This window comes from Orycteropus afer, unplaced genomic scaffold, assembly GCF_000298275.1.
Source record: "Orycteropus afer afer isolate SDZICR_OR568_19922 unplaced genomic scaffold, OryAfe1.0 scaffold00003, whole genome shotgun sequence".
NCBI classification, from domain to species: Eukaryota; Metazoa; Chordata; class Mammalia; order Tubulidentata; family Orycteropodidae; genus Orycteropus; species Orycteropus afer.
This window is the reverse complement of record NW_006921590.1, coordinates 16,898,285-16,926,017: the sequence shown is the minus strand read 5'-3', so window position 1 is coordinate 16,926,017 and position 27,733 is coordinate 16,898,285. Positions and strand designations below refer to the sequence as shown.

Below are 27,733 nucleotides of genomic sequence, written 5' to 3'. Positions count from 1 at the left end.
TTACTGTAATATCATGTCTACTAACAGTTTACATAAATAAGTTTTAATCCTACTGAAAAGAAAAAAAAGATACTTCATGTATTCTAAAACACATATTCTGATGTTTCTAATTTTGATATCTCTCAAGTGTCTTATAACTGATGGCACCTTAGGTCAGATGCAATAAGGTACAACTGCAGAAATTTTGCATTCTAAGGAAGTGGCATGATTTATCTCTAGGATAAATTAAGGAAAATAATCTAGTGAGCCTATTGCTGAAAAAGGTAAGTTTTCTCTTACAGAGCTTTTAATGGGTGCAAAAATAAAAAAATGAGAACTGAATTTCTTTCCAAGATACAGAAAAATGGAGTTTTGGGTCCCCTGTGATAAGACCCCTGGAGGAAAAGAGTAAGAGACCTAGAATGGTAGTTAGAGAGAAATGTGAGGTAGGTGTAGAGAAATGGGCCCAACAACATGGCAGGAAGCTGGGGCTTCAGAACAAAGAATAGCCTATGAGCAGTCCTGTTACAGATTGTGCTGTGTTGCAGCATGTGCTCTGCTCCCCCTCAAAATGGCAGTGAACATCTGCCATACACACTGCCGTATGTTTGGATAATATGTGGGTACTATGGATCTGCATAGATGAAGTGTGGTATGCATCATTTACCAAACTTACTTGTCCCATGGTTAACTCTGTGAAATAGAAAGTTAAGACTTATGAATACATAAGAAGCACTGATAGAAATAAAACCCACAAGTGGATGACCAGAAAGGGATCATTGTCCTCATAGCTGGCCCCAAAGTCAACTTTTCTGAGTCTCTCCAGTTTTTGCACTATCCCTACTATACTCATTTAATCCTTGCTCCAAAAGTCTTGAGTTTTCACTGCCTTGACACATATAAACTCTAAGGATTCCAATTCTGAGAGTAACGGTCTTGTTATGATCCTAACTTTCATTCTTGAATCATCATTAACAGTCGTCTACATAACTCTCCAAATACTGTATCAACAGAACATTTAAGCCACTTTCCCAGATTTATTTTACCACCCTCTCACCACCCCTCAGGTTTTCACTACCTCTGATGACTGCTGTTCCAAAGGTTGTATTAATTATATCCATTCCTTTAGGTAGTCCTGGTGTTTGATCATAAGATTTTCCTAATGGTGCTCGTTGATTGCTAAAATATATAGATTCTTTTTTATCTTTAATTTTTTGTTGAAATTTGGTAATAGGCTGTGGATTTATCAATGTGCTTGCCTAAAGAAATCATAAAAAGCATACATGTAAAAACAAAACAAAAAATGCAAGTCTGAAAACTTACCCCAGTCAACAGCTGAGGAGAAGATAATAGATAAACATTTCATCACTCTCATTAGCTTTTTTCACCCTCAAATGAAATGTCAGAACTAGGGCTATGGCACTTATACATCCATCAGTCTAAATGTACGCTTTCAATAAGGTTAAAAGGTTTATGTCAGGACCTTCTAGGTTATTCAATTAAATACTCCAGTAAAGTGGGAATAACAAACACAAGAGCCATGTGGTTTCCACAAGTTTGCTCCAAATATATAGACGGGCTTTATGAATCTAGACTGTTCATGCAGTCAATAGTGGATACCATCCTGACTCAGCCTCTATGCCATGTATATATAGCCACACTATAGGAGCTCTGGTGGCATAGTGCCTAAGGCATTTGACTGCCAACTAGAAGGCTGGCAGTTCAAACCCACCAGCCACTCCTCGGAAAGAAGATTGGGCAATCTACTTCCCTACTGATACCGCCTCAGAAACCCAAGGAGGGGTTGCTACAAGTCGGATCCCATTCAACAGCAGTGAGTTTGGTTTTTGGTTTTTCCTAGTGGGTAAAAGTCCCCGAGACTATCTTTGTTCTCTAACACAGCCTGACAGCACCTCTGTTTACTGGGAGAAAATGGAATGCAACTTGTCTTTTATTATCTACTCACTGCCCTTGAGTGGGATCTGACTCACAGCAACCCTTCTTTGGGTTTCCCAGGTGGTATCATTACGGAAATAGAGTGCCCAACTTTCCTTCCGGGGAGTGGCTGGCGGTTGGCAGTTAAATGCCTTAGGCACTATGTCACCAGAGCTCGCAGGGGAGAATATATTTATAGTTGTGACTTAAACCACTGGCTTTTCTACATTGTTTTGGCTGCTGCTTCTTGGATTTTTTTCCACTGCTCAAGATTAAGATTTTTAGAGGACAGAGTGAGGACAGGCTATTAAATAGAAGGGTGGGAAGGAGATGAATTTCATGCATATCTCATTTAAGCATTTTCACTTTGGTGAAATAACAATGTACGGGGGTGGGGGATGTTGACAAAAAGAAGTTACCGGTATTGAACGTGTTGATTTTATGCCATGTGTCAGATTAAGTGCAATTTGTGGATCATTTGCTCTGCCATAAAATACTCTTTCAGCTCCAGCAGGTGGATATCTGAAATTGAAAAACTTCTTTGCCTCAGGTGGCGTAATGAGCTACAATGAGACAAGAAAAATCTTATTTATATAAATCTTATTTAGATAAATTGCAGTTTTAAAAACATTTACAGATGTGTTCTACACCTATCAATAAAAATCTTTCATTGCATATCTATAGTAAGGGAAGTAAATTTAATCCCTTGTAGTTTTTGTAAAGCTAGAAAAGCTTTACAAAAGCTTGGAATTTTCACTCCCTTAGACAAAAGCAATAGAAGACCTCAAAACAGAGTAAATCCAAACTGACCATGTTATAGATTTATACAACTTTCATAAGGAAAGTTGTCTGTCTTATTTTTTAATGTTCATATGCAAGTTAAAAACACAGGCACAAATACGTACTGAAAATACTCACTCTGGGAAGTTTTTCAGTCAAGCAATTTGCAACTCTGTACCCAATTGGAGTAACTTTTCCTGCCTAAGAAAAAAAGGCCATAATTGGTTACAGTTAGGATGATATAAGGATATTTTGAAGCATGGAATTTTCACTTTGAAGAAGAGAATTAATTTCAAACTTGGCCTATCTAACACTACAAAATCATATTCAACTACGTAACAAAACTTTTTAAGTAAGTTGTTATTAGTTGCCATTGAGTCCACTCTGTTCCAACTCATGGAGACCCCATGTGCACAGAAAACAATTGCTCCACAGGTTTTCAAAGCTCTGACATTTCAAAGCTGTGACATTTCACTAACTTCCAAGGTAGTTCTGAATGGGCTCAAACCACCAACCTTTTGGCTAGTAGTCAAGCACTTAAATGTGTCACCCCAGGTCTCCTTTTAAATAAGAGCAAATATCAAATCTAAAGTAATCTTGATATACACTATAAATTTTGTATCAAATTATAATTTATAATTATTATAATATAAATTATATAGCAATCATATGTTGTTGTTGGGTGCCATCAAGTCATCTCCAACTCATAGTGACCCTACGCACAACAGAATGAAACAGTGCCCAGTCCTGTGCCAGCTCCACGATCCTTGCTATACTTGAGCCCATCGCCACCAACACAGTGTCAATCTATCTCATTGAGGGCCTTCCCCTCTTTTGTCAACCCTCCACCTTACCAAGCATGACATCCTTCTCCAAGGAATGGTTCCTTCTGACATCATGACCAAAGTAGGTGAGACAAAGTCTGGCCATTCTCACTTCCAAGGAGCATTCTGGCTGCATTTCTTCCAGGGCAGATTTGTTAGATCTTTTAGCAGTCCACGGTACTTTCAGCATTCTTTGCCAGCACCACAACTCAAAAACAACTCTTCTTCAGTTTTCCTTATTCATCATCCAACTCTTACACCCATAACAGGCAATTAAAAATACCATGGCTTGTGTCAGATAGATAGTGTTCTGGTTACCCAGTGCTGCTCTGATGAGAATATACTTCAAGAAGACATCCTTGCTCTTCAGCACTTGAAAACAGTCCTTTGCAGCCAACTTGCCCAGGCCTATATGTCGTCTGATGTCCTGACTGCTGCTTCCACTGGCATCAATTCTAGAATCAAGCAATATGAAGTCTTTGACAACTTCAATCTTTTCTCTATTTATCATGATGATGCTTACAGGTCCAGTTGTGAGGATTTTTGTTTTCTTTATATTGAGGTGTGATCCATATTGCAGACTGTAGTCTTTAATCTTCATAAGTGTTTCAAGTTGCCCTCACTTTTAGCAAGCAAAGTTGTGTCATCAGCGTATCGCCAGTTGTTAATGATTCTTCCTCCAATCCTGATATATATACAAATACATGTATATGTAAGCAGCTCTGGAGGTACAGTGCCTAAGGCACTTGACTACTAACCATAAGGTTGGCAGTTCAAACCCACCAGCCGCTCTGTGAAAGTAAGATGGGGCAACATACTTCTGTAAAGATTTACTGCCTTGGAAACCTAAAGCGGGTTGCTATAAGTTGGAATCAACTCGATGGCAATGAGTTTGGTTTGCTATATGTATGTGTGTGTGTACATATATACACACACATACATACATATATACATGAGCTCTGGTAGCATAGTGCCTAAGGCACTTGACTGCTCACCAGAAGGCTGCCGGTTCAAACCCACCAGCCACTCCTCTGAAGGAAGGTTGGGCAATTCTACTTCCGTAGTGATACTGCCTCGGAAACCCAAGGAGGGGTCGCTATGAGTCGGGGCCGACTAGACAGCAAACAACAACAACTGTGTTAGCACTGGAAGTGACCAATCCAAATATAGAACCTCCATGATATGCTGAAGAGATTCAGCTTTCAGAAACATTCTTGTCATAGCTCGCAAGTTTATTATTGCTTAGTATTTATCATCAGTAAAATGGGAGCTGCATTGGAGGTAAGCCAAAGATAAAGGGTTAAGTTGGTCTGAATGTGTGTGTGTGGAGGGGGAGTGTTTGTGTGTATAATTCCACCAACTTGAGATCTTTTGATACTTGCAAGCAACTCACTTCTGTCCCAGACCCTGCATTTATTGGACTAAAATTTCAGTTGTCTTTGTCCACTTAATTCTAATTTAGGTCTTATCTGCCCTTCCTTTGCCCAAAGCAAAGATGTAACTCTTCATTCCCTGTCATGCACCTCTACGGCAGCTGATAGCTTTGAAATGTATAAATTTATTAGAGGAGAAAAATAAATCCTGAGAGGAAAAAACTTCCCATAAAGACAATTCCGAGTCTCTAGAGGATGAGCGTAGGTTAATATGGAGCATGGGTGGACACAGTGGTCCATAGAGTAGACAAGTGGGTGGATGGATACATGAATATCAGATAGATAGTGTTCTGGTTACCCAGTGCTGCTCTGATGAGAATATACCACAAATGGGATGGGTTAAACAAACAGGAGTTTATTCTTACAATTTGGAAGCTGTAAGTCCATGTTCAAAGTGCCAAGCTCTAGGGGCTACGTGAAAAGTTCCTCAGCCTTGGGCTTCAGCTCTGCCTCCAGCTCCCAACCCACTGACGCTAGTGGCTTTTCTTCACCCAGACAGCTGCTGGCTGCTGAGGCTGACAATCCCAAGGTTGACAAGTAAAAGGCACAGTCAGTCCTGATGTTACCAAACCACACGGCAGGTCATTAATTCAAGTCCATTGAAGTCCCAAAGTCAGCAGAGCATGGCAGGCTGCTGAACAATGCAATGGCTACATGCAGAGTCCAAGCGTGCCATAAGCTAGAGACCATTCCCTAAGGCTTCTGTTTATATACAGGAAGCAGACCACATTCCCTAGCTGCTCACAGTAGGTTCCACCATGGAGTTGCTTACCAGTCTCATCATGGGGAATACTACATTCAGCTGCCCAGCCACTCATCCAGACCCAGCCAAGTTGACCACAAACTGAACTACCACAGACAGATGATAGGAGCTCTGGTTGTGTAGTGCCTAAGGCATTTGACTGCTAAACAGAAGGGTGGTGGTTCAAACCCACCAGCCACTCCTCAGAAGAAAGGTTGGGCAATCTACTTCCGTAGTGATACTGCCTCAGAAACCCAAGGGGGGGTCTCTATGAGTCGGATCCAACTAGACAACAGTGAGTTTGGTTTAGATGATACGAATGGGTAGATGAAAGGTTTTTATATTATGTTAAGTGTTGAGTGTAAAATTCCTCTTTTAAGGAGAAGATTATCAAAATTTAGGAGAATATCTTGATGATCTTTCTAGATATAAAAGAAGAAACCCACAAGATGTGACCAGGATGGACTAGGATAAGAGAGAGAACTGAACTGCTCTGCTAAAAGGAGAACATATGAACTTCTGATGGGATAGATTGAGAAAGATGGATTAAAGATGATAAATTGAGATGAGAGGGAGGCAAAATCTTAGAGAACTAGGGGCCCAAGGTGAGAAACTGGCCATGGAGAAACAGCCTAGCCTCAATGCTAGATCTTGAGTAAATTGTACTATGCACAACTACCTTATATGAGAACTTTGAGCAAAAAAAGAAAGGGGCTGTGTTTTATCTTGGGCTGAAGCAGGGCAGAGAGTAGGGAGGAAAGATACAAGTGATATTTTAAAAAACTTAGCTGGAAATTATAATAATTCTTAGAGATATCAAAAGAACATTAAGTCTCTTGCTATACTTGGGATAAGAGTTCAAGCTATCCTGTAAATATTAAATGAAATGGTGAGAGAATGAAATATTGAATGAAATGGTGAAAGAATGCTGGAGATCATGGGGATACCCAGGCAGCAATGGTTAGAGAGGCAGAAGGAAAAATGGATTGATAGAGAGATTAATCTATTGATGATCTAATAGACAATTTTACTTGACCCTAGTCTGGTTCTTGCCCCAAGTGTTTGACAGTGGACATTCTTGATTACCATCATTTTATAATTTATTCGTCAGCGATGTCCTTGGTATTCCTAATAGAGCTGTCCACATAAAAAGCAGTTTGATTTCAAATCAGTAGAGCTAGTTTTCTATGCTTTCATGCCTTCTAACTGGACAACAAAAATGGAAGCCTCTGTGTTTATTTTTTATCATGTCTTAATATGGTTGTCAACTCTCTTGCACCCCACCCTAGTTGGCAGTTTCATGAGTCTTCCTTATTTCAGTTGTTCTCAAGGATGCTAGCTCATCAATTTGAGGTGCACCATATGACTCCACAACATGACTATGCCCTAATCTACAAAGAGTATACCTTGAATCAAGCCATCTCAAACATACTCTCCAATTTTGGTGAAAATCTATCATGTTGTGGTGCAGTGAATTACTTGGTATGGCTTTTCTAGCCATAGTCTTTGTAACTCCCACTGGATTACTGGGTGGGACCATGAAAATAGATGTGTAGAACTCTGATGTTGGGATTGGTTAATTTTGTCACTTTGTCAGGTTTAAAAGGAGCCTTCCTAGAGGCAAAGAGGGGACTCTCTGCCATAAAGAAAGAAGAGCTGGAGGTGAAGTGGAGCATGTCCTTGGATCCGAGATCCCTGTGCTGGACCTCCTTCGCTGAGAGACATCCCAGCAGAGATGCTCTGGCAGAGAGATGGTGGCAGTGGAACCAATAAGCACAAGACAGAGCAGAAGGCTTATCTGGCCCACATAGGCAGAGGCCAGGCTGAGAGGCCAAAGGCCAGGGAGACATGTCTGAGTGCAAGCAGAGGAGAGACTGTCCTGATCGAAGAACTGTCTCCTAAGCACATTCCTGAACCTGAATTATAGCCAGTTACTTCCCTAATAAACCCCATAATTGTGAGTGTTGTCTGTGAGTTCTGTGTGGCCATTGCAACAAAATTTTGAACCCAGCAGAGAAGTAGTGAGTACCATGGAAGAGATGGTTGGTGTCAAAGTTGGTGAAAAGGCTGGAGGGTGGCAGTATGTCTGGCCTCATAGGAATAAGCCTTAGACTGCTGATGGTGATTCTGTCTTCCTCTTGTGAAGTTAGAGGTCAGAAGATGCTGCCTCCATGTCCTTTTTGCACATGTCATGTTTCATGTGGACCCATAAGAAACAAAAAAAAGAATGAAATTTCCTTTTATTTATATAGCTGTTGAAAATTAAATACAACCTAAATGTGCAACAATAGGGAAATGGATAAATAAATGATGGGACCTTCATATAATGTTCTATTGCAAAATCATTTAAATTGATATATACAAATTATTTTAAATGGAATAGAAAAGTATCCATGACATAATGTGAGCTAAGAAAATAAAGATACAAATATGTATCATAAAAATTCACAGACTCACATTTATATACACAATATACACAGACAAAAAGTTGTTAGTTGTGGAGAAAGTGGGAAGAGAGCTGTTACATTGTGGGAAATTGCAGTTAACATTGTGAAACAAAATGTTTATCAACTGCCATATGGAAAATGAATTTGTTTTGCAAACTTTCACCCAAATCACAACACAAATAAAAAAAAAAAGTTATCAGTTGTGATTGTTATTTCTTAGTGGTGAGATTACAAGTGATTTTTTTTTTTTAATCTGTGTACTATATTCTTCATAATGTATTACTACTAGGTATTCAAAAGAAGGCAGTAAGTCATTCTCAAAAGGTCTATAAACAACATCAAATGGAAGGGAGAGTTAAAAGAGGCTGTAAGAACTAAGAACAATAATCAAGAATTCAGAAGCAGCAGTAGTAGCCACCCTGAATTCTACCTCTTGAACCCACAGGTATATTTTGTAATCTCCCATTAATTTCACCTTGGAGTTCGTTTTTTTTAAAGGACACTGGACTTGAATTTGAATTTTCATCTGCGTATTGCTGGTTGTTAATAAGTCTTCCTCTAATCTTGATGCTGTGTTCTTCTTCATATAGACATGCTTCTCAGATTACCTGCTCAGCATACAGGTTGAATAAGTATTATAAAGGATACAACCCTGATGCACACCTTTCCTGCTTTTAAACCATGCAGTATCCCCTTGTTCTGTTTGAATGACTGCCTCTTAGTCTATGTACAGTTTACTCATGAGCACAATTAAGTGTTCTGGAATTTCCATTCTTTGCAATGTTACCCATAATTGGATATGATCCACACAGTCAAATGTTTTTGCATAGTCAATGAAACAGAGGTAAATATCTTTTTGGTATTCTTTGCTTTGTCAAGATCCATCTGACATCAACTATGATATCCCCAATTCCATGTCCTGTTCTGAATTCAGCTTGAATTTCTGGCAGTTCCTTATGCAACTGTTTTTGAATGATTGTCAGCAAAATTTCCCATGCATGTGAAATTAATGATATTTTTCAATAATCTCCACATTCTGTTGGATAACCTTTCTTTCATAGTTGACCAGATAGCTGTCTTCCAAATTTTTTGGTATAGACAAGTGGGAGCTTCCAGTTTTGCATCCATTTGTTGAAATACCTCCATAAGCATTCTATCAACTCCTAGAGCTATCATTTTCACCAATTCCTTCAGTGCAGCTTGGAATTCTTCCTTCAATACCATCTGTTCTTGACCATATGCTACCTCTTGAAATGAGTGAATGCTGACCAATTCTTTCTGATATAGTGACTATGTATTCCTTCCATCTTCTTTTGATCCTTTCTACATAGTTCAATATTTTGCCCATAAACTCAAAAACTCACTGCTGTTGAGTCAATCACGACCCATAGTGATTCTCACTGGGTTTCCAAGGAGGTAGCTCTATAGAAATAGACTGTGCAATCTTCCTTCTGAAGAGTGGCAGATGGGTTCAAACTGCCAGCCTCTGGTAAGCAGTCAAATGCCTTAGGCACTATGCCAAATCCTTCAATATCACAACCTGACTTTTTTCTTCAGTTCTTTGAGCTTGAGGAATGCTGAGAGTGTTCTTATGTTTTGGTTTTCTAACTCCACATATTTGCACATTTCACTATAATACTTTGCTTTGTATTATCCAGCTACCCTATGAAATCTTCTATTCAGCCCTTTTATTTCATCATTTCTTCCATTTGCTTTAGATACTCTCCATTCAAGAGCAAGTTTCAGAGTCTCCTCTGACATCCATTTTTGTTCTTTTCTTCCTTTCCTGTCTTCTTAATGACCTTTGCCTTCCTTATGTATGATGTCCTTGACATCATCCCACAATTCGTCTGGTCTTCAATTACTGTTCAATGCATGAAATCTACTCTTCATATGGCCTCTAAATCCAGGTAGAATATACTCAAGTTCATATTTTGAATCTCATGAACTTGTTTTAATTTGCTTTAGCTTCAACCTAAATGTTAATAAGAGCAACTGATGGTCTGTTTCACAGTCCATTCCTGGCCGTGTTCTGACCAGTGACACTGACCTTCTCCAATGACTCTTACCACAGATGTAGTAGATTTGATTCCTGTGTCTGTTGAGATCCATGTATATAGTCACCGTTTATGTTGTAGAAAAAAAGGTATTTGCAATAAATAAGTCATTGCCTTGCAAAATTCTATCATGCAATCCCCAGAGTTATTTCTGTCACCAAGGACATATTTTCCAACTACCAATACTTTTTTGTTCCCAACTTTTGCATACCAATCACCAGTAATTAAAAATGTACCTTCATGGCATGTTTGGCAAATTTCATACTGCAAAAGTTGATAATAATTTTCAATTTCTTCATCTTTGATTTTAGTGATTGGCACATAAATTTGAATAATATTAGTATTAAATGGTCTTCCTTGTATGAGTATGGATATTGTCGTATCACTGACAGCATTGTACTTCAGGATAGATTTTGAAATGTTCTTTTTGACTGAATGTGACACCATTCTTTTTCAATTTTTCATTCCCAGCAAAGTAGCACATACGCACTGCCATCAAGTCAGATCCGACTCATAGTGACCCCTCCTTGGGTTTCCAAGGTGGTGTCACTACAGAAGTAGATCACCCAACCTTCCTTTTGAGGAGTAGCTGATCAGTTTGAACCACCAGCCTTCTGGTTAGCAGTCAAATGCCTTAGGCACTACACCACCAGAGCTCCTTCCTAGCATAGTAGACCACATGACTGTCAGATTCAAAATGGCCAATACCAGTCTCTTTCAGTTCACAAATATTTAGGATATCAATCTTTATGCTTTCCATTTTATTTTTGACAACTTTCAATTTTCCTGGATACACACATTGTACATTCCATGTTCAGGTTATTAATAGTTGTTTGCAGCTGTTTCCTCTAATTTTGAGTTGTGCCACATCAGCAGATGAACGTCCCAAAAGCTTTAATCCATCTACCTCAGTAAGATGGACTCTACTTTGAGGAAGAAGCTCTTCCCCCGTCTTATGTTGAGGGCCCTCCAACCTGAGGGGCTCAACTTCCAGCACTATATCAGATAATATTTCAATGGTATTCATAAATTTTTCCATGTCCTTCTTCCTGACCATCAGGATTGGAGGAAACCTCGTTAAAAACCTGCAATATTCAGATGAAACAACCTTGCTTACTGAAAGTGAAGAAAACTTGAAATACTTATTGATGAAGAACAAAGACTACAGCCTTCAACATGGATTGCACCTCAACAGAAAACAAAAATCCTCACAACTAGACCAGTAAGCAACATTATGATAAATGGAGAAAAGATTTAAGTTGTCAAGCATTTCATTTTACTTGGTTCCACAATCAATGTCCATGGAAGTAGCAGTCAAGAAATCAAAGGATGTATTGCATTGGGCAAATCTGCTGCAAAAGATGTCACTTGAAGACTAAGGTGTGCCTGACCCAAGCCATGGCCTTTTCAATAGCCTCATATGCATGTGAAAACTTGGTAATGAATAAGGAAAACCACAGAAGAATTGATGCATTTGAACTGTGGTGTTGGTGAAAAACATTGAAAATACCATATTGCCAGAAGAATGAACAAATCTGTTTTGGAAAAAATGTAGCCAGAATGCCCCTTAAAGCAAGAATGGTCAGACTTTGCCTCTCATACATTGGTCATGTTGTCAGAAGAGACCAATCCCTGGAGAAGGATATCATGCTTTGTAAAGCAGAGGGTCAGTGAAAAAGGGGAAGACCTTAAATGAGATGGATTGATAACAGTGGCTGTGACAATGGGCTCAAGCATATTAGGTATTGTAAAGATGGTTCAGGATCAGGCAGTACTTTGTTCTGTTGTGCATAAGCGTGGCTTATGCAAATAATAACAGACTGGAATTGCATGAAAACCCCTATAGGAAAGCCTTGCTAGTAGCTTTGTTTATTTAAGTGAGTTTCTAGGACTACTGGCTTTCTTTATAAAGCAAAAGTCATATGTTGTTGTTGTTGTTGTTAAGTGCCATCGAGTCATCTCCGACTCATAGCAACCCTATGCACAGCAGAACAAAACACCGCCCGGTCCTGAGCCAGTTCCACGATTCTTGTTACACTTGAGCCCATCGCCGCCAACACTGTAAATCCACCTCATTGAGGGCCTTCCCCTCTTTCGTCGACCTTCCATCTTACCAACCATGACATTATTCTCCAGGGAATGATCCCTTCTGACAACATGACTAAAGTATGTGAGACGAACTCTGGCCATTCTCACCTCCAAGGAGCATTTTGGCTGCACTCCCTCCAGGACAGACCTGTTAGTTCTCTTAGCAGTCCACGGTACTTTCAGCATTCTTCACCAACACCACAGATCAAAAGCATCAACTCTTCTTTGGTCTTCCTTGTTTATTGTCCAGCTCTCACATGCATTTGAGGTGATTGAAAATACCATGGCTTCTGTCAGGTGCACCTTAGTTCTCAAGGAGACATCGTTGCTCTTCAGCACTTGAAAGAGGTCCTTCGCAGCCTATTTGCCCAGTAATGTACATCATCTGATGTCCTGACTGCTGCTTCCATTGGCATTGATTGTAGAACCAACAAATGTGAAGTCTTTGACAACATCAACCTTTTCTCCATTTATCATGATGCTGCTTATAGGTCCAGTTGTGAGGATTTTTATTTTCTTTATATTGAGGTGTAATCCATACTGCAGACTGTATTCTTCAATCTTCATCAGTAAGTGCTTCAAGTCATCCTCACTTTCAGCAAGCAAAGTTGTGTCGTCAGTGTATCTCAGGTTGTTAACGATTCTTCCTCCAATCATGATGCCACGTTCTTCTTCATATAGTCCAGCTTCTCTAATTATTTGCTCAGCATACAGATTGAATAAATATGTTGAAAGGATACAACTCTGACTCAATCCCTTCTTGATTTTAAACCATGCTGTGTTCCCTTTTTCTGTTTGAATGACAGCCTCTTGCTCTCAGGTTCCTCATGAGTATAATTAAGTATTCTGGAATTCCCATTCTTCTCAACGTTCTCCGCAATTTGTTATGATCCACACAATCAAATGTTTTTGCATAGTCAATAAAACACAAGTAAACATCTTTCTGGTATTTTTTACTTTGAGCCAAGATCCATCTGACATCAGCAATGATGTCCTCTTCTGAATCCAGCCTGCACCTCTGGAAGTTCTTGTCAATATACTGCTGCAACCGTTTTTGAATTGTCTTCAGTAAGATTTTACTTGCATGCAATATTGATACTGTTCGATAATTTCCACATTCTGTGGGATCACCTTTCTTTGGAATGGGTACAAATATGGATCTCTTCCATCAATTGGCCAGGTAGCTATCTTCCAAATCTCTTGGCATAACCAAGTGAGTGCCTGCAGGAGGGCATCTATATGTTGAAACATTTCAATGGGTATTCCATCAAGTTCCTGGAGCCTTGTTCCTCACCAATTTCCTCAGTGCAGCTTCGACCTCCTCCCTCAATACCATTGGTTCTTGAACATATGCCACCTCCTGAAATGGAGGAAGATTGACCAGTTCTTTTTGTTATAGTGACTCTGTATATTCCTTCCATCTTCTTTCGATGTTTCATGCATCATTCAATATTTTGCACATATAATCTTTCAATATTGCAACTTGAGGCATAAATATTTTCCTCAGTTCTTTCAGCTTGAGAAATGCTAAGCATGTTCTTCCCTTTTGGTTTTCTAACTTCAGATCTTTGCACATTTCATTATAGTAATTGGCTTTCTCTGCTCGAGCTGCTCTTTGAAATCTTCTGTTCAACTCTTTTATCTTGTCATTTCTTCCATTTGCTTTAGCTACACTTTGCTCAAGGGCAAGTTTCAGAGTCTTTTCTGTCATCCACTTTGGTCTTTTCTTTCTTTCTCATATTTTTAATGACCTCTTGCTTTCTTCATGGATAATGCTCTTGATGTCATCCGACAATTCTTCTGGTTTTTGGTCATTGCTGTTCAATGCATCAAATCTATTCTTTAGATGATCTCTAAATTCAGGAGGGATATATTCAAGATCATATTTTGGCTCTCTTGGACTTACTTTAATTGTCTTCAACTTCAAGTTGAACTTGCATATGAGCAATTGATGGTCTATTCCACAATCAGCTCCTGGCCTGGTTTTGGCTGAAGATATTGAGCTTTTCCACCGCCTCATGCCACAGATGTAGTCAATCTGATTCCTGTGTGTTCCATCTGGTGAAGCCCACGTGTAGAGCTGCCATTTGTGTTGTTGAAAAAAGGTGTTTGCAATGAACAAGTCGTTGGTCTTGCAAAATTCTACCATGCGAATTCCAGCATTATTTCTGTCACCAATGCCAAATTTTCCAACTACCAGTGATTCTTCTTTGTTTCCAACTTTTGCATTCCAATCACCAGTGATAAGCAACACATTTTGATTGCAGATTTGGTTAATTTTAGACTGTAGAAGTTGTTAAAAATCTTCAATTTCCTCATCTTTTGCTTTGTTGTTTAGTGCTTAAATTTGAATAGTCATATTAACTGGTCTTCCTTATAGGTATATGGATGTTATCCTATCACTGACAGCATTGTACTTCAGGACAGATCTTGAAACATCTTTTATGATGATGAATGCCACACCATTCCTCTTCAATTTGTCATTCCCGGCATAGTAGATCATATGGTTGTCTGATTCAAAATGGCCAAAACCAGTCCATTTCAGCTCACTAATGCATAGGATATCAATCTTTATGCGTTCCATTTCATTTTTGACAACTTCCAATTTTCCTAGATTCATACTTCATACATTCCATGTTCTAATTATTAATGATGTTTGCAGCTGTTTCTCCTCAATTTGAGTTCTGCCACATCAGCAAATGAAGGTCCTGAAAGACTTACTTTATCCATATCATTAAGGTTGGTTCTACTCTAATGAGGCAGCTCTTTCCCAGTCCTATTTCTGAGTGCCTTCCAACCCAAGGGGCTAATCTTCCTACACTGTGTTGGACAATGTTTCCAAGCTATTCATAAAGTTGCCCAGTAATGTATCAGACAGTGTTTCTCTACTATTCATAAGGCTTTCCCTAGCCAATTTTTGAGAAGTAGATGGCCTCCTCCTTCTTCCAAGTCTGTCTTAGTCTGTAAGTTGTGTTGAAACTTGTGCACCATGTGTAACTCTGCTGGCGTCTAAAACATGAGTGGCACAGCCTCAAGCCTCACTGCAACATACAAGCCTCACAGGATGACAAACTGGCAGAAAAATTTGTCTCCATTAGCTGTTGGAAACCTCTGTCATATAGTACAACATTAGTAATCAAAGAAAACCCTGAATATAGGGAACACAAATCTCTCTTTTTTTTCTTACAGATCTCTTCCTAATTACCATCTCAATCACCAACTCATTTTAGAGGAAGGGGAGATTTTACGGTTCAAATTTACATTATTTCCACAAAATAGGAATAAAACTAGCCTGGAATAAATATTTTAATAATAAGTAGCAGATTTTTAAAAGAACCAGGGAAGAGAGTGAGAGAAGAAAGTCTCCACTAAGAAGACAAAATAGACTTTACTAAGTATATTCATCTACATCATTTTGGCTCCTGCAGCAAGGATTCATTCCCTGACTGGTTTGTGACTCACCATCATAGTCTTAATTTTACTACCTATCTCCAGAAGGGCAAGCCTATGCTCCTTCAAGTTCAAGTGAAACATTCATACATGATGATATAGCAACAGGGTCGTGTATCTGGTACAAAACTGTTAAAAGAATGTTTCTTGTTATTTTCTTTCTTTCTTTTTAAATTAATTGTTCCCTAAGTAATACATAGGAATTCTGGTAGCACAGTGCCTAAGGTGCTTGTGTTAGACTGGGTTCTCTAGAGAAACAAAACCAGTAAAGCTTATATATATGTATATAGAGAGAAATTTATCTTAGGAAAATGGCTCACACACTTATAGAAGCTGACAAGTCCAAAGTTCCTAGATCAAACATCAAGCTGGAGGCTTTTCCACGTCAAGCTGGAGGCTTTTCCCGACTCTGGCAGCCACAGGGGTGGGGAGCTCAAGGCTGGCAGGCAGTACACCAGCTGTTGACTCCAATGAATAACAAATCCAAGATCTCCAGGCCGAATGGTGGATTGTTCACTCATGGACAGTTGTAGGCAGTACAACAGAATCCCGATCCACAGAAGAATGTCTCTTTTCCCAGAATGTCCATAGATATACTGGAAGCAGGCCACACTCCTAGGGAAACTCCCTTTCAACAGATTGCCTGCTCAAAACATAATCATCTGATCCCATCATGGGAATAACCACATCACAAAAACTTAAACCACACAGAATTGTGGTCCAGCCAAGTTGACACACAGCTCCAACTATCACAGTGCTTGACTGCTAACCAGAAGCCACCAGCCACTCCTCGGAAGGAAGGTTGGGCAATCTACTTCCATAGTGATGCTGCCTCAGAAACCTAAGGAGGGGTTGTTATGAGTCAAGTCTGACTCGATGGCACATAACTAACAACAAGTAATACATGCTTTTTAAAATTTAAATGATTATAATGAAAAACATTACTTCCTTATCCCAGTAATACCTGCCACCCTGACTTCCCAGTCCTGCTTTCTAGAGGCAACTGTCTTCTACTCCTCCAGCTATTTCTTCTGGTATTTAGCTCCAAATTTTTACATACTACTCTTAACTGCTATTTATGGATTAATTAGTTTTGGCATTATCTACTAACTCCCTATTATGGTAGAAACAGCTATGGCTCTCTTATACCACATCCTCTCAATATACCTGGATCATAATTTTTAATAAAGCTAATTTTATTGACATTATCATAATTAGTGATTGTTCACTGCTTAGCCAAATAGGTGTATGAAGAGTATATTACGTTTCCTAGAATAAATCATTGCCTTTGTGTATACTTGTTTTTCAGTGTTTGTTGCTCTTTTTTAATGACAAATTATGCTATTTTAACCATTTTAAATGTGCTATTCAGTGGTATTAATTACATCCACATGCTATGCAACCATCACCAACCACTATTTATTTCCAATACTTTTTCATCTCCCCAAACAGATACCTATAACCATTAAGCAATAACTCCCCATTCTCCCCATCCTCCAGGCTCCAGTAACCCCTAATCTACTTTCTGTTTTTATGAACTTACCTATTATAGATATTTCATGTATATGTGATCACACAATATTCATCATTTTATCTAGATTATTTCACTTAGTGTAATGTTTTCTAGGTTCATCCATGTTCTAGCACTTTGGAACTTCATTCCTTTTTATGCTGCCATAACATCCCACCAGTTGCTCCACAGAAGGAAAAAAGGGCAGTCTACTTTCATAAGGATTTACAGTATCGGAAACCCAATGGGGTCACTATGAGTCAGAATCGACTCGATGGTAGTGAGTTTGGTTTTTTTGGTTTAACATTCCATTGTAGGTGTGTTAGGCTGGGTTCTCTAGAGAAACGAAATCAGTAAAGCTTAAATATATAGAGAAAAAGAAATTTATCTTAGGAAAATGGCTCACACACTTATAGAAGTGGCAAGCCCAAAGTTCTTGGATCAAACGTCAAGCTGGAGGCTTTTCCCAACTCACACAGCTGCAGGTGCTGAAGAGCTCAAGGTTGGCAGGCAGTATACTAGCTGTTGACTCCAACGAATGATGAATCCAAGATCTCCAGGCCGAATGGTGGATTGTTTACTCAAGGACAGTTGTGAATGAGAACACTCACAACAGAATCCCAATCCACAGAAGAATGTCTCTTTTCCCAGGATGTCCATAATTATACTGGAAGCAGGGCACACCCCTAGGGAAACTCCCTTTCAATGGATTGGCTGCTCTAAACATATTCATCTGATCCCATCATGGGAATAACCACATCACAACAGCTTAAACCACACAGAATTGTGGTCCAGCCAAGTTGACACACAGCTACAACTATCACAGTAGGTATAGTCAACATTTTGTTTATCTATTCATCTGCTAATGGACACCTGGGTTTTTCCATCTGTTGGGTATTGTGAATGAAATTTTCATACAAGTATCTGTTTGAGTTCCTGTTTTCAATTATTTCAGGTATTATTTGAGGTTTATATCTTGGAGAGGAATTGCTATGGTCATATGGTAATTCCATGTTTAACCTTTTGAAGAACGATCACACTGTTTTTACACACCCACAGCACTGTTTTACATTCCTACTACCAATGGAAGAGGGTTACAGTTTCTTTGCATTCTCACAAACACATTATCCCTGATTTTTTTAATTTAAAATATATATATATATTTTGAGAAAATATACCTAAAACAGTTGCCATTTTAACAATTATGAAGTGTACCAAAAAAAAAAAAAAAAAAACTCACTGCTGTCGAGTGGTATCCAACTCATAGTGACCCCTCCTTGGGTTTCCGAGGCAGTATCACTACAGAAGTAGATTGTCCAATCTTCCTTCCCAAGAGTGGCTGGTGGATTTGAACCACAAGCCGTCTGGAGAGTAGCTGGTGGGTTTGAACTGCCAGCCTTCTGGTCAGCAGTCAAATGCCTTAGGCACTACACCACCAGAGATTCCATGAAGTGTACAATTCAGTGATATTAATTACATTCATCATGTTTGCAGTGGGAGCTCTGGTGGTATAGTGCCTAAGCCATTTGACTCCTAACCAGAAGGCTGGCAGTTCAAACCCACAAGCCACTCCTTAGAAGGAAGGTTGGGCAATCTACTTCCATAATGATACCACCTTGGAAACCCAAGGAGGGGTTGCTATGAGTTGGATTCGACTCAACGACAGAGTTTGGTTTTGGTTTGGTTATGTTTGCAGTGGAGCAAATTGCTTAATACAGCCCTTCTAGCTATTGTCCTCCATTTTGTGATGTATTGTAAATCCTAATCCTTATACCTGTTTAGGGAGCTCTGGTAGCTTAGTGCCTAATGCACTTGACTGCTAACCAGAAGGCTGGCGTTTCAAATCCACTAGCCACTCCTTGGAAGTAAGATGGGGCAATCTACTTCTGTAGTGATACTGCCTCAGAAACCCAAGGAGGGGTCGCTATGAGTTGGGTCCGACTCGAGGGCACATAACAACAACAATAACAACATACCTGTTTAGAGGAGCTCTGGTAGCATAGTGCCTAAGTTGGCACTTGACTGCTAACCAGAAGGCTAGTGGTTCAAACCCACCAGCCACTCCTTGGAAGGAAGATGGGGCAATCTACTTTCGTAGTGATACTGCCTCGGAAACCCAAGGAGCAGTTGCTGTGAGTCGAGTCTGACTCAACAGCACATAACAACAACAACATACCTGTTTAGGGTGGGATGCATCTTGAGTCCCACCTTGCTGGAGGGTGTGACTCAAGTCACCACCCTTAGCTTCTTTGAGAGTATATATGTGAATGATCTGGGCAAGTCTGTTCTCTTGTCCTGTTTCTGCGTTTGCTTCCTCATCATCTCACCCCTGAACTTGAGACAGGAGCTGTCATCTGACCTACCTATTTGGTATTGCCAACCCCTGCAACCACGTGAGTTGGGAGAATCCTCCAGACCTATGCACAGACCTGGGACTTGCCGGCCTCCACCACCACGTGAGCCATTTACCTGGGTGTTTGTGAGGTCTGTGAGACACTACAGCAAATTATGGAACCCTAAGACCTAAGATTGGAGGGAGGTTATTGAGGGGAGGAGGAGGAGTGGATGTCAGAGATGATGCAGTGGCATGGCAATTTGGAAAAGGTGGACATTTGGGACATCTTTAACCTCTGCCTCATAGGTACCAGCCTTGTGCTGCTCTTTCTAAGAGAATATATTCAAGCAATAGTGTATAACCATCATCATTATCCATTTCCAAAAGTTCTTCATCCCTAAATAACAACTCAGTACCCTTTAAACACTAACTCCCCATTTAGTTCTTTCCCCCAGCCCTTGGTAACCACTAATAAAATTTGGTCTCTATGTATTTGCCTATTCTGTTGTTGTTGTTAGGTGCTCTCAAGTTAGCTCCAACTCATAGTGACCCCATGTACAACAGAATGAAACACTGACCAGCCCTGCACAATACTCACAATTCCTGCCATGCTTGAACCCATTGCTGCAGCCACTGTGTCAATCCTTCTCGTTAAGAGTCTTCCCCTTTTTCACAGGAAACGGTCCTTTCTGACAACATAACCAAATTAGGTTGGCAAAGTCTTGTCATTCTTGCATCTAAGAAGTGTTGCAGCTGCATTTCATGAAAGCCAGGTGCTCTGGTTACCTAGTGCCACTCTGACAAGAAATATACCACAAATGGGATGGCCTTAACAAACAGGAGTTTATTCTTACAATTTGGAGGTTTTAATGCCATGCTCTAGGGGCTGGGTGAAAGCCCCTCAACCTTGGGGTCCAGCTCTGCCTCCTGCTCCCAGCCCTCACTGAGGGACATGCACTGCTGGGAGAGAGACTGTGAGAGACTGTTGGCTGAGGGATGGTGGGCTGGGAGAGAGAGACTGAGCACTTTTTCCTGAACTTGGATTGTAGCCTGTGGTGCTTCCCTAATAAACCCCATAATCTGTGAGCTCTGTGTGGTCACTGCTGCGAATTATCGAACCCAGGAGAAAGGTGGTGGGTGCTTTGAGAGGAACGGTTGGAGAAAGGGCTGGAGGGAGGCAGCATGTCTGGCCTGGCAGGAATAGGCCTTGGGTTATTGATGATGACTCTGTCTTCCTCTTGTGGGATTAGAGGAGATCAGAACATGTGGCCTCCTTGCCATTTCTGCAATTCCCTTGTTCTGTTCAAATGACACCCTCTTGGTACAGGTTCCTCATGAGCATAATTAAGTGTTCTGCAATTCTTATTCTTCACAATGTTATCCACAATTGGGCATGATGCACACAGTTGAATGCCTTTGCACAGGCAATAAAACACAGGTAAATATCTCTTTGCTTTCAGCTAAGATCCATCTGACATCAGCAATGATATCCCTTGTTCCATATCCTCTTCTGAATCCAGCTTGAATTTCTGGAAGTTCCCAGACAATATACTGCTGTGATTGTTTTTGAATTATCTTCAGCAAAATTTTACTTGCATGAGATATTAATGACATCTTTTGGTAATTTCCACATCTTGTTGGATCACCTTTCTTTGAAATGGGCACAAATATTGATGTCTTACAGTTGGTTGGCCAGGTAGCTGTCTTCCAAATTTCTTGGCATAAACAAGCAAGCGCCGTAAGTGCTGCATCGTCTGTTGAAACATGTCAATGAGTATTCCATGAATTCCTGGAGCCCTGTTTTTTGCCACTTCCTATAATGCAGCTTGGACTTCTTCCTTTGATACCATTGGTTCTTGATCATATGCCACCTCCTGAAATAGTTGAACATTGACCAATGTTTTTTGGTACAGTAACTCTGTATATTCCTTCCATCTTCTTTTGAAGGTTCCTGCATCATTCAATATTTTGCCTATAAAATCCTTCAATATTACAATTCAAGGCTTGATTTATTTTCTTCAGTTCTTTCAGCTTGAGGAATGCCAAGTATGTTCTTCTCTTTTGGTTTTCTAACTCCAGATCTTTGCATATTTCATTATAATTCTTTACTTTGTCTTCTTGAGCTACTCTTTGAAATCTTCTGGTTTAATTTCTGTGTATTCCATATGGCAAGGTTCATGTGTATGTGTGTATAGTTGTCATTTATATTGTTGAAAAAAGGTATTTGCAATGAATAAGTCATTGGTCTTGCAAAATTTTATCATGTGATCTCTGGCATCATTTCTATCACCAAGGACATATTTTCCAACTACCAGTGTCTTGGGAGCTTTGGTGGCGTAGTCCCTAAGGCATCTGACTCCTAACCAAGAGGCTGGCAGTTCAAACCCACCAGCCACTCCACAGAAGGAAGACTGGGCAATCCTTCTTCTAGAGATACCACCTAGGAAACCCAAGGAGGGGTCACTATGAGTTGGGATCAACTTGACAGCAGTGAGTTTGGTTTTTGGTTTAGTGAGTCATCTTTGTTTCCAACTTTTGCTTTTCAATCACCAGCAATAATCAATACAACTTGATTGCATATTTGGTCAATTACATACTGTAGAAGTTGGTAAAAATCTTTAATTTCTTCATCTTTGGTTTAGTGATTGGTGCATAAATTTGAATTATAGTAGTATTAACTGGCCTTCTTTGTAGGCATATGGATATTATCCTATCACTGATAACACTGTACTTTGGGATCGATCTTGAAATGTTCTTTTTAACAATGGGTGTGATGCATTCCTCTTCAATTTGTCATTCTCCACACAATAGACCATATGATTGTCTGATTCAAAATGATCCATACCAGTTCATTTCAGCTCACTAATGCTTAGGATATAGATCATTATGCATTCCATTTCATTTTTAAAAACTTCCAGTTTTTCTAGATTCATACTTCATACATTCCACATTCAACAGTGTGTACACATTTTGTTTGGTGACACTGATTATATTCCCTGCAGTTTAATAGCTCTCCTCCCACTTCTTCCCTGTGGTTACCCTTTCCCTGTGTCCTTCTTGTCTGTGCATTCCTGTCTCCCTACCTTTCTCCCTGTACAAGTGCTGCCATTCTGATCTCTCATGGTTCATTGTTCTAAGGAGTACATTTCGTTGGTGTAGTTGTTTCACTAACAGCCCTGTCTTTTGTTTGGCTGAGAGTTAAGCCATCGAGTGAGTTCAATTCTATGCTCAACAGAAGACTAGAGGCCATAGTACCAGGAGTTTCCTCAGTCTCTATCAGACCACTAAGCCAGGTATTTTTTATGATTTTGAGTTTTCTTCCACATTTTTCTTCCACTCTATCTAGGATCTCCAATTTTTATTCCTTTCCAAGTGATTGGCATTGGTAGCCAGGCACCAATGTTCTTCTAGTCTCAGGGTCATGTATGCTGACATTCTCACGGTCCATTACATGGTCCATTAGTCCTTTGGACTGCTTTCATGTGCCTTTGATTTCCTTCAATCTTTTTTGTTCCAAACAAGGAAAGACCAATGCTGCATCTTGGATGATGATCACAAGCTTTTAAGACCCCAGTTGCTACTCACCAAAGTAATATGAAAGCCAAAAACAAAACTCACTGCCATCGAGTCAGATCAATATGACCAAAGCAGATGAGATGTACTCTGGCCATTCTCGCTTCCAAGGAGCATTCTGGCTGCACTTCCTCCAGGACAGGTTTGTTCTTCTGGCAGTCCATGATATTTTCAGTAATCTTTGCCAATACCACAGTTCAAGAGCATCAACTCTTCTTTGGTCTTCCTTATTCATTGTCCAGACTTTACATGAATATTAAGAGAATGAAAATACCATGGCTTGGGTCAGGTGCACCTCAGTCTTGAACATGACATCTTGCTCTTCAACACATTAAAGAGGTTTTTTTTTTTTTTTTTTTCCCAGCAGATTTGACCAGTGCACTACAATGTCTAATTTCTTGACTGCTGCTTCCATGGGATGTTGATTGTGCATCCAAGTCAAATGAAACCTTTGACAACTTCAATCTTTTCTCCATTTATCATGATACTGCTTATTGGTCCAGTTGTGAGGATTTTCGTTTTCTTTATGTTGAGGTGTAACCCATACCACAAATTGCAGTCTTTAATCTTCATCAGTAAGTACTTCAAGTCATCTTCACTTTCAGCAAGCAAGGTTATGTCATTTGCATATCACAGATTGTTAATGAGTCTTTCTCCAATTCTGATGTGGCATTCCTCTTCATATAGTCCAGCTTCTTGGATTATTTGCTCAGCATACAGATTGAATAAGCATGATGAAAGGATACAACACTGATGCACATCCTTCCTGATTTTGAAGCCATGCAGTATCCCCTTGTTCTGTTTGAATGACAATCTCTTGGTCTGTGTAAAGGTTCCTCATGAGCATGATTAAGTGCTCTGGAATTCCCATTGTGCACAAAGTTATCCATAATTTGTTATGATTACACAGTTGAATGTTTTTGCATAGTCAATAAAACACAAGTAAACATCTTTCTGGTACTGTTTGCTTTCAGCCAAGGTCCATCTGACATCAGCAATGATATTCCTCATTCCATGTCCTCTTCTGAATCTTGCTTGCATTTGTGGAAGTTTCTTGTCAATATACTGCTCCAACCATTTTTTTAATTTTCTTCAGCAAAATTTTACTTGCATTTGACATGAATGATATTGTTCAATAATTTCTATAATGGTAATGGTCCCTTGAATCTGTAACCATACAGGGCCTTGGTCAAGATCACTGTTTTACCCATAGATATCCCTACTTTTTAATATCTCAGAAAGAGTTAGGGAGGATGATATCAATTCTTTTCTGTGATAAAGATCCTAATCCATCATGCAAATGAAATAACCCACTTCCCAGAATTCTGCAAGGATTGGCTTTACAAATTTAGATTCATTGAATCTTTGCACTGTTTCCTCAGTATCAGTACCTACATAGCTAGAAAAGTCCCAGAAGATTTACAAATGGGTGACCCCTTTCCATATACACATTCCCAGAATAGCTATCATGTTCTGTTAGTGTGGAATAGAAAAAAAATAATCTCTTGTCTGGCACCACCGCACATGACATTCACTATATTACAAAATCTTATCTATTGGTCTCAAGTGTCTAAACTCTAAGCTTCTTGAAAGTAGGTACCACACCACTTTTCATTTTTGTACTGTCTATATACTGTCTATTCATTGTAGACAATTTAGTTTTCTTTTTTTAAAAAACTTTCCTTTGAACTTTTCTTCCTTCTTCATCTTTCTTCTCCAGGGCTCAGTATCATTTACCAATGCAATTTGATTGTTCAAATGTTTGGTCCTAATACCACAAGGTTTCTGCCACAGTCAAAAATTATGGCAGATCAAAGGATAGCCTGAGGATTCCTAGGGGAATAATTACCACAGAGATTTTTACAAGATTGCATTCCAAGAGTCCTTTCAAGAACTAACAGGCTTCCACACAGAGAGGAACTCTTCCTCATTTTAATTTTTAGTAGATACTCTAAAAATCTCTCCTCAGGCTGAGTCAAAATCATTGCTCTAGTTCCATTCATTGACTGTTTTACTAGAAGGACTTGCCTAGTGGGTCTCAAAAACTCATCAGAGCAGACCTTCACATATAACTCAACACCAACTTTGGACACCATTTCAAACCACAGGATAAGTTCCCTACATTTCAATTTTTCCACTCCCTACCCTAGAGGTGTCACTAGGGTTGGTGAGACCCTAGTGCATTAACCCTGATGCATTAATTCATAGTGTCACCCTCCCATAGGCAGGCCACACCTTGCCCCTGTCTATGGATGGAGGAGCCTGCCATAGCTACACTCAGGTGTAAGGTGAGAGCAGAGCAAACAGCACAGCTTCCCCCACTGCCACCCTGCAGCTCCCTGCAGCTCTTTCTATCTCCCTCTGGCCAAGGTAGAGACCTTTCTCTCTGCCTGGTGGCAGGCACCATGGCCCACCAGCTGGCACCATGACTGGTGGGTGACAGGGTGGGGGTGAGTTTCTATACTGGGTGACAGATGTCATGAACCCTAGTGATGCCACAGCCTTGGTAGACCCTTCTCCTGCAGCAGTAACCAACCTACTGCCATTGGGGACCCAAGTGTCATTTTGGTGTCACCCCTTCTGACAGTGACATCACTGTCTACTCCCCCCTCCTCTCACCTATTTTCCCTCCCAATTGCTCAATTTCATGCATGCACTCTGGTGCAAAAGTACTGTCTCCTGTGATTGATCTTTGCAAGCTATTCATAATCTACAATTCTCCTCATATCTAAAGCACCCTCACAGCTATGCTTGAAACTGGGTGTAAACCCCATCCAAATCCACTTCCTTTTTCCTCTGAGACTGTATGAATTCAGATGCATTTCTCAAGCTGAAAGAACTGGAGGAAAAATGTAGGCCTTGAGTTAAAGTATTGAAGGATTCTATGGGCAAAATATTGAACAAGGTAGGAAGCATCAAAAGAAGACAGAAGGAATACACAGTCACTGTATCAAGGAGAACTGGTTGATGTTCAACCATTTCAGGAGGTACCATAAGATCAAGAATCAATGGTCTTGAAGGAAGAAATCCAAGCTGCACAGAAGGCACTGGTGAAAAACAAAGCTCCAGGAATTGATGGAATACCCACTAAGATATTTCAACATTTGAACATCAGCAACCTGGAGGTGCTCACTCATTTATGTGAAGGAATTTGGAAGACAGCAACTTGGCCACCTGAATGGAAGATATCCATACTTATGCCTATTCCAACAGAATACAGAAATCATTGTGTACCAGTAACATCACATGTAAGTAAAATTTTACCAAATAGTTACAGCAGTACATCAATAGGGAACTGTTAGAAATTCAACCTTGATTCAGAATAAGCCATGGAACGATGGATACTAGTGCTGAGGTCGGATGGATCTTGGTTAAAACCAAAGAATATCAGAATGATGTTTACCTCCATTTTATTGACTATGCAAAGGCTCTCAACTGCATGGATCATAAGAAATTATGGATAACATTGCAAAGAATGGGAATTCCAGAACTGTACTCATGAGGAATGTGTAAATAGAACAAGAAATAGTTGTTTGAACAGAAAAAGGGGATACTGCATGGTTTAAAATCTGGAAAGGCATGCTACAGGGCTGTATCCTTTCACCATACTTATTCAATCTGTATGCTGAGTAATTAATTGAAGAAGCTGCACTATATGAAGAAGAACGTGGCATCAGAATTGGAGGAAGACTTAACAACCTGCAATATGCAGATGACACAACCTTGCTCACTGAAAGTGAAGAGACTTGAAGCACTTCTTATTGATGAAATTATCAATGATTTCATTTCATTTGGATCCATAATCGATGCCCATGGATGCAGCAGTCAAGAAATCAAATGACTGCATTAGGCAAATCTGCTGCAGAAAACCTCTTTAAACATTGTGAAAATGTCGATTCTACCCAAAGCAATCTATACATTCAATGCAATCCCAATCCAGATCCCATCAACATTCTTGAGGGATATGGAAAAACCAATCACTAACTTTATATGAAAAGGAAAGAGACCTCAGATAAGCAAAGCACTATTAAAGAAGAAGAACAAAGTAGGAGGTCTCACACTGCCAGATCTCAAAACCTACTATACAGCCACCGTAGTTAAAACTGCCTGGTATTGGTTTAATGACAGATACATAGACCAACGGAATAGAATTGAGAACCCAGAAATACATCCATTGACCTATGATCAGCTGATCTTTGACAAAGGGCCGAAATCCATTAAATGGGGAAGAGAATGTTTGTTAAGTAAATGGTGCTGGCAAAACTGGAGATCCATTTGCAGAAAAATGAAACAAGATTTGTACCTCACACCATACACAAAAATGAACTCCAGACAGATCAAAGACTTAAATGTGAAACCCAAAATTATAGAGTTCCTCAAGGAAAAACTAGGGGCAAATTGAGGGGCCCTAATATATGGTATAAACAGACTATCAAGCATAACTCAAAATGCACAAACAGCAGAAGAGAAACCAGATGACTGGAACCTTCTAAAAATTAAATTTTTATGTGCTTCCAAAGACTTCTCCAAAAGAGTCAAAAGAGAACCTACAGATAGGGAAAAAAATATTTGGTAATGAC

The 27,733-nt window shown here is 39.7% G+C and overlaps 1 protein-coding gene across 1 annotated transcript in view; it reads right to left on the bottom strand.

Annotated features, from left to right (window-relative positions):
• Window positions 1-27,733, bottom strand: part of EFHB (EF-hand domain family member B) — a 120,930-nt gene that overhangs the window by 62,674 nt on the left and 30,523 nt on the right. The window contains 3 exon segments of the mRNA XM_042780319.1: window positions 1,058-1,238; window positions 2,334-2,477; window positions 2,833-2,895. Coding sequence (XP_042636253.1) covers window positions 1,058-1,238; window positions 2,334-2,477; window positions 2,833-2,895 — 388 coding nt within the window.